Source organism: Salmo salar, chromosome ssa12, assembly GCF_905237065.1.
Source record: "Salmo salar chromosome ssa12, Ssal_v3.1, whole genome shotgun sequence".
In the NCBI taxonomy this organism is placed as follows: Eukaryota; Metazoa; Chordata; class Actinopteri; order Salmoniformes; family Salmonidae; genus Salmo; species Salmo salar.
In genome coordinates this window covers 9,542,390-9,550,872 of record NC_059453.1, presented here as the reverse complement: position 1 = coordinate 9,550,872, position 8,483 = coordinate 9,542,390, and the positions used below count along the sequence as shown (strand labels likewise).

Here is an 8,483-nt window from a genome sequence, read left to right as displayed (position 1 = left end):
TCTCCTTAATGTAACCACATTGTCCGATTTCAAAAAGGCTTTACGGCGAAAGCATAAAGTTAGATTATGTTAGGACAGGTACAACACAAGAAAAACCACACCGCCATTTTCCAAGCAGGAGAGGGGTCACAAATGCCAGAAATTCAGCTAAAATTAAGCACTAACCTTTGACGATCTTCATCAGATGACACTCCTAGGACTCAATGTTAGACAATACATGTATGTTTTGTTCGATAAAGTTCATATTTATATCCAAAAACAGCATTTTACATTGGCGCGTGATGTTCAGAAAATATTTTTGCCTCCAATACTGCCAGTGAATCAGCACAACAATTTACAAAAATACTCATCATAAACGTTGATAAAATATTAAACTGTTATTCAAAGAATTTAAGAACCATCTCCTTTATGCAACCGCTGTGACAGATTTCAAAAAAGCTTCACGGGGAAAGCACACTTTGCAATAATCTAAGTACGGTGCTCAGAAACATACACTAGGCAATACAGATACCCGCCATTTTGGAGTCATCTAAATTCATAAATAGCATTAGAAATATTCACTTACCTTTGATGATCTTCATCAGAAGGCACTTCCAGGAATCCCAGGTCCACAATAAATGTTGTTTTGTTCGATAAAGTCCATAATTTATGTCCAAATACCTCCTTGTTGTTTGCGCGTTCAGTAAGCTACTCCAAATGTAGGAAGCGCGGCCAAAATGTCACCACGAAAAGTCAAAAAAAGTTATATTTACGTTCATTGAAACATGTCAAACGTTGTATAGCATCAACCTTTAGGGCCTTTTTAACTTAGAACCTGTTAGGGACAGATGTTCCGCCAGCGGAACGCCTCACCAATATCCAATAGTGTAGCGTGGCGCGAAATACAAACACCTAAAAAATGCTATAACTTCAATTTCTCAAACATATGACTATTTTACACCATTTTAAAGATAAGACTCTCGTTAATCTAACCACACTGTCCACTTTCAAAAAGGCTTCACAGCGAAAGCAAAACATTAGATTATGTCAGGAGAGTACCCTCCCAAAAATAATCACACAGCCATTTTCAAAGCAAGCATATATGTCACAAAAACCAAAACCACAGCTAAATGCAGCACTAACCTTTGATGATCTTCATCAGATGACACTCCTAGGACATTATGTTATACAATACATGCATGTTTTGTTCAATCAAGTTCATATTTATATCAAAAACCAGCTTTTTACATTAGCATGTGATGCTCAGAACTAGCATACCCACCGAAAACTTCCGGTGAATTTACTAAATTACTCACGATAAACGTTGACAAAAAAACATAACAATTATTTAAAGAATTATAGATACAGAACTCCTTTATGCAATCGCGGTGTCCGATTTTAAAATAGCTTTTCGGTGAAAGCACATTTTGCAATATTCTGAGTACATAGCCCGGCCATCACGACACCCACCAAGTTTGGCACTCACCAAACTCAGATTTACTATAAGAAAAATTGGATTACCTTTGCTGTTCTTCGTCAGAATGCACTCCCAGGACTTCTACTTCAACAACAAATGTTGTTCTGGTTCGAAATAATCCATAGTTATATTGAAATAGCTCCGTTTTGTTTGTGCGTTCAGTTAACTATCCGAACGGTGAAGCGCCGGCGCGTTTCGTGACAAAAAATGTCAAAATATTCCATAACCGTACTTCGAAGCATGTCAAACGCTGTTTAAAATAAATTTTTATGCGATTTTTCTCGTAAAATAGCGATAATATTCCAACCGGGAGACATTGTATCCGTTCAAACAGTGAAAGAAAAAAATCTTGTGCACGAGCGCCTCAGTGTCATTGTTCCCAGAAGGACCACTCACAAAAACCCCTGCTGTTTTTCGCCCAGAGACTGCAGAGCTATCATTCCACTTTCTGGCGCCTTCCTAGAGCCAATGGAAGCCTTAGAAAATGTCACGTTACAGCAGAGATGCTGTATTTTTGATAGAGAGGCTACAGGACAAGAAATGGTCAGACAGGGCACTTCCTGTATAGAATCTTCTCAGGTTTTGGCCTGCCATATGAGTTCTGTTATACTCACAGACACCATTCAAACAGTTTTAGAAACTTTAGAGTGTTTTCTATCCAAATCTACTAATTATATGCATATTCTAGTTTCTGGGCAGGAGTAGTAACCAGATTAAATCGGGTATGTTTTTTATCCGGCCATGAAAATACTGCTCCCTATCCCTAACATTAGAACTTCAATAATATTCCAACCTGACGATTCCAATGTCTTGAAAAACGTTACGGAACACAGCTACCTCCTCACGTGAATGCGCGCCAATGAACTCATGTCCTTTCCTGAGTCACCAACTTCCTTTGTTCGCTCTCTGTTCACTGCAAAAGCCTGAAACTAGGTTCTAAAGACTGTTGGCATCTAGTGGAAGCCTTAGGAAGTGCAAAATGAACCCTAAATCACTGTGTGTTGGATAGGCAATGACTTGAAAAGACTACAAGCACCAGATTTCCCACTTCCTGGTTAGATTTTTCTCAGGTTTTTGCCTGCCATATGGGTTCTGTTATACTCTGACATCATTCAAACAGTTTTAGAAACTTCAGAGTGTTTTCTATCCAAATCTACTAATAATATGCATATTCTAGTTCCTGTGCCCGAATAGTAGGCCGTTTAATTTGGGTACGTTTTTCATCCGGCTGTGAAAATACTGCCCCCTACCCTAGAGAAGTTAAAGGTTAAATAAAAAAAAATAGAGCCCGACCTCTTCTGGTAAAATAGGGGAATAGCACTTCAATCATACAGTTGCCGTCAATGGCCCTTCCTCAATTCATCTTTCCTTGCATCCTCTTACCTTGTCTCCTTTTCAGATCAGAGGGGAGGGACCTTCTCTTCCAATGCGTATGAGAAGGAAGCAAGGCGTTAATTAAGATGTGAGGAATTGAGGAAATACTATTTGAGTCTGTAAGATGTTGAAAGGCCTGTCTGTGTCTCCCCTTGACCCCCAGATCTCCCTCTCTCAGACCTACCCCTGCTGAAACACCTAAGAAAGAGACAGAGACTCCTAAAAAGGAGACTGGGGGCAGAGTTAAGCTAAAAGCAGACCCTTCTCTCCTCGCCCCCCTCACTCCCAACACAAACACCTCCACCCCGACCCCAGCCAGCAGAACAGGCCTGTGGAACAAACCCCTAGATAAGGCACCCGGAGCTGCTTCTCCCAGCAACACTATGGGTGAGCACCATTTGCCCTGTCTGTCTAGTTGGTTATCCACATTTCACTGATTTCACTTTTCAGTGGTAATTATCTGTGGCTATTATGGTTGATGTAATGTTTTTGGGGTCTGTATTTTGTCATGTCTCTCTTTAGCAACAGCAGACAACAGCAGCTCTCCTGCTGACTGGCGGTCCAGACTCAAACCTGCCTCCAAGTAAGTATAGTGTATATTCTACTCTATATTCTACTCTATATTCTACTCTACATTCTACATTCTACTCTGTATTCTATTCTACTCTACATTCTACTCTGTATTCTACTCTACATTCTACTCTATTCTACTCTATAGTCTGTTCTACTCTACGTTCTACTCTACGTTCTACTCTACGTTCTACTCTACATTCTACTCTATTCTATTCTACTCTGTATTCTACTCTGTATTCTACTCTGTATTCTACTCTACATTCTAGTCTGTTCTATTCTACTCTACATTCTACTCTACATTCTACACTATGTCCTACTCTACATTCTATTGTACTCTATATTCTACTCTGTTCTATTCTACTCTACTCTATATTCTAATCTACTCTGTAATCTACTCTGTATTCTACTCTGTTGTGCTCTATGTTCTGCTCTACTCTATATTCTACTCTGTTCTACTCTATTGTAGTCTTTTCTACTCTACATTCTACTCTACTTTATATTCTTCGTTCTACTCTATATTCTACTCTACATTCTATTCTACTCTACATTCTACTCTGCTCTATGTTCTGCTCTGTTGTGCTCTATGTTCTGTTCTACTCTTTTCTACTCTATGTTCTACTCTAATCTATATTCTACTCTACTCTACATTCTACTCTACTCTAACCTTCCCTACTCTACATTCTACTCTATGTCCTACTCGATATTCTACTCTACTCTATATTTTACTCTATATTCTATTCTACACTCTACATTCTGTTCTACTCTACATTCTGTTCTACTCTATATTCTACTCTACTCTATATTCTACTCTACATTCTAGATTCTACTCTACATCCTACTCTACATTCTATTCTACTCTATATTCTACTCTGTTCTATTCTACTCTACTCTATATTCTACTCTACTCTGTAATCTACTCTGTATTCTACTCTGTTGTGCTCTATGTTCTGCTCTACTCTATATTCTACTCTGTTCTACTCTATGTTCTACTCTGTTGTAGTCTTTTCTACTCTACATTCTACTCTACTTTATATTCTACGTTCTACTCTATATTCTACTCTACTCTATATTCTAATCTACTCTATAATCTACTATACATTCTACTCTGCTCTGTTCTGCTCTGTTGTGCTCTATGTTCTGTTCTACTCTGTTGTACTCTTTTCTACTCTATGTTCTACTCTAATCTATATTCTACTCTACATTCTACTCTACTCTAACCTTCCCTACTCTGTCCTACTCTACTCTATATTTTACTCTGTACTCTATATTCTATTCTACGTTCTACTCTGTTCTACTCTACATTCTACTCGACATTCTACTCTACTCTATATTCTACTCTGTCCTACTCTATATTCAGCTCTGTACTCTATATTCTAATCTATATTCTACTCTATGTCCTACTCGATACTTTACTCTATATTTTACTCTGTACTCTATATTCTATTCTACGTTCTACTCTGTTCTACTCTACATTCTACTCTACATTCTACTCTACTCTATATTCTACTCTGTCCTACTCTATATTCTACTCTGTACTCTATATTCTAATCTACATTCTACTCTATGTTCTGCTCTACATTCTACTCTATATTCTACTCTGCTCTATGTTCTGCTCTACTCTATATTCTACTCTATGTTCTACTCTGTACTCTTTTCTACTCTATGTTCTACTCTAATCTATATTCTACTCTACGTTCTACTCTACTCGAACCTTCCCTACTCTATATTCTACTCTACATTCTACTCTACTCTATATTCTACTCTACATTCTACTCTACTGTGTCCTACTCTATATTCTACTCTACTCTATATTTTATTCTGTACTCTACATTCTACTCTACGTTCTACTCTGTTCTACTCTACATTCTACTCTACTCTATATTCTACTCTACATTCTACATTCTACTCTACTCTAACCTTCCCTACTCTATATTCTACTCTACTCTACATTCTACTCAATATTTTACTCTATGTCCTACTCTATATTGTACTCTATACTCTATATTCTACTCTACATTCTATTCAATGTTCTGCTCTATATTCTACTCTGTTCTACTCTATATTCTACTCTATTCTACTCTATATTCTACTCTACTCTGTGTTCTACTCTACATTCTATTTTCTACTCTATTCTACCCTATATTCTATTCTTCTCTACTCTATGTTCTATTCTACGCAATATTCTGCTCTATACTCTCTCTACTCTATATTCTAACCTTCCCTACTCTATATTCTACTCTACATTTTACTCTATTCTATGTTCTACTCTATATTCTACTCTGTTCTACTTTCCTCTATTTTAATCTGTATTCTACTCTACATTCTATGTTCTACTCTATACTCTATTCTTTATGTTCTGCTCTATATTCTCTATTCTACTCTATTCTACTCTATGTTCTATTCTACTCTATATTCTCTATACTACTCTATTCTACTCTATATGCTCTATTCTACTCTATATTCTCTATTCTACTCTACTCTGTATTCTATTCTATATTCTACTCTACTCCGTATTCTACTCTTCTACTTTATATTCACATCTACTCTGGTTTCGCTCCACTTGTCTCTATTCCACTATGTTCTGTTTCAATTGTGCTCTATTCCACCTGCTACTCATTTTCTCTTGTCACTGAACTCTATTCTACTCTACAGAACTCTAAAATACTATGTAGAACACTTCTACTTTATAGAACTCTAAAATAATCTGTTGAACTCTATTCTACTTTACAGAACTCTGTTATGTTCCACTACTGTTCTACCCTACTCCTATTCTGTTCTACTTTGGTTCTATTCCAACTTGGTTCTATCCCACTTCCAGTTGTGTTGTCACTGGTCCACTAGTAATCTGGGAGGTCTGGTCACCTGGGTGTGAGGTCCCAGCCGCTGTAGGCGGGTCACCTGGGTGTGAGGTCCCAGCCGCTGTAGGCGGGTCACCTGGGTGTGAGGTCCCAGCCGCTGTAGGCGGGTCACCTGGGTGTGAGGTCCCAGCCGCTGTAGGCGGGTCACCTGGGTGTGAGGTCCCAGCCGCTGTAGGCGGGTCACCTGGGTGTGAGGTCCCAGCCGCTGTAGGCGGGTCACCTGGGTGTGAGGTCCCAGCCGCTGTAGGCGGGTCACCGGGGTGTGAGGTCCCAGCCGCTGTAGGCGGGTCACCGGGGTGTGAGGTCCCAGCCGCTGTAGGCGGGTCACCTGGGTGTGAGGTCCCAGCCGCTGTAGGCGGGTCACCTGGGTGTGAGGAAAATCACTTGGCCATATTACCTGTACTCGTGGATTCATCCGTTCATCTTTCCATCCCTCATCCGTTCATTCGTTCTGCAGGCGGTTTGTACATGCCGCTCTGTTTTGATGGTCCACCGGAGATCAAAGACCCTCCCCTCCCTCCTCGCCCACATCAGATGTGCGATGTGTCGGGGCTAAAGCCCTTCCCTAGTGCAACATGAAGTCACTGCTCAGACTCCCACTCCCTGGCCCCAGATGACCATTCCTCCTCCTCTTCTTCCTCTTCCTCCTCCTTCTCAGTCCTACTGATCCTCAGACTCTCAGAACGTACAAAAGGTGAGAGACTGGTGAAGGAAAAAACTAATTGTGAGAAAATGAGAGGTTAGATTGCATTCAGGGAGGAAAGGAAGAGACAGACCTTGTTACATCTGTTCTTCCTCTCCCTCCTCTCTCTCTCGCTCTCTCTCTCGCTCTCTCTCTCGCTCTCTCTCTCCTCCCCTCTGTTCTTCCTCTCCTCCTCTGTTCTTCCTCTCTCTAATCCACCCCCATCTCTCCCCTCCTCTCTCTCGCCAGGCCTGTAGGACCTAAAGACTCCTCTCCCCTCCACCCTGACATTCAGAAGGCTGAATCCCTGTCTCGGCCCCGGGCCGGTGGATCAGGAAACCTCCAGGCTTCAGTCCCTGCTGGGTCTACTCTGGCCCCCTCCAGCCCTCCAGAAGCCTCCTCACCCAGCCCGCTGAACACCGGCCCTGGGACAAGCGGTAAGACAGACACACACACAACACACACACACACACACACACACACACACACACACACACACACAGACAGACATAAATCCACTTCCCCTGCTCCCCATAAAACAGTGTTCTATGTGTTTCCTCTACCAGGCGTTCTGACAGGGAAGAGCTCAACGACAGCCAACGGCCCCAACACAGACACCAACACACCTAAACCAGTAGGTTTAACACATGGAGACGCGGTGAGGGATGTTCATACCTGTGTGTTTGTTGTGTTTATATTAATGTGTGTGTGCAGGGTAAACCAGACTACATCCCGAAGGAAGAGCTCCTCAGAGAGCTTCAGGAGATAGAGGACAGTGTTAATGAGTTGGAGAGGAAAGGAGTGGACCTGGAGAAACAACTACGCTCCTGTGAAGAAGGTAAGACTCACACAGAGGAGAGATGGAGACGGGAGGAAGAGGAGGAGAGAGGGTAAGACTCACACAGAGGTAGAGGTGGAGACGGGAGGAAGAGGAGGAAGAGGGTAAGACTCACACAGAGGTAGAGATGGAGACAGGAGGAAGAGGAGGAAGAGGGTAAGACTCACACAGAGGTAGAGATGGAGACGGGAGGAAGAGGAGGAGAGAGGGTAAGACTCACACAGAGGTAGAGATGGAGACGGGAGGAAGAGGAGGAAGAGGGTAAGACTCACACAGAGGTAGAGATGGAGACGGGAGGAAGAGGAGGAGAGAGGGTAAGACTCACACAGAGGTAGAGATGGAGACGGGAGGAAGAGGAGGAGAGAAGGTAAGACTCACACAGAGGTAGAGATGGAGATGGGAGGAAGAGGAGGAAGAGGGTAAGACTCACACAGAGGTAGAGATGGAGACGGGAGGAAGAGGAGGAGAGAGGGTAAGACTCACACAGAGGTAGAGATGGAGACGGGAGGAAGAGGGTAAGACTCACACAGAGGTAGAGATGGAGACGGGAGGAAGAGGAGGAGAGAAGGTAAGACTCACACAGAGGTAGAGATGGAGACGGGAGGAAGAGGAGGAAGAGGGTAAGACTCACACAGAGGTAGAGATGGAGACGGGAGGAAGAGGAGGAAGAGGGTAAGACTCACACAGAGGTAGAGGTGGAGA

At 42.0% G+C, this 8,483-nt stretch overlaps 1 protein-coding gene across 1 annotated transcript in view; it reads left to right on the top strand.

Annotated features, from left to right (window-relative positions):
• LOC106564136 (mucin-5AC) overlaps positions 1–8,483 on the top strand; it is a 40,590-nt gene that overhangs the window by 4,309 nt on the left and 27,798 nt on the right. Inside the window, exons 3-7 of the mRNA XM_045692049.1 lie at positions 2,994–3,217; positions 3,353–3,413; positions 7,193–7,380; positions 7,510–7,577; positions 7,658–7,781. Coding sequence (XP_045548005.1) covers positions 2,994–3,217; positions 3,353–3,413; positions 7,193–7,380; positions 7,510–7,577; positions 7,658–7,781 — 665 coding nt within the window. The remainder of the gene's footprint in view (positions 1–2,993; positions 3,218–3,352; positions 3,414–7,192; positions 7,381–7,509; positions 7,578–7,657; positions 7,782–8,483) is intronic.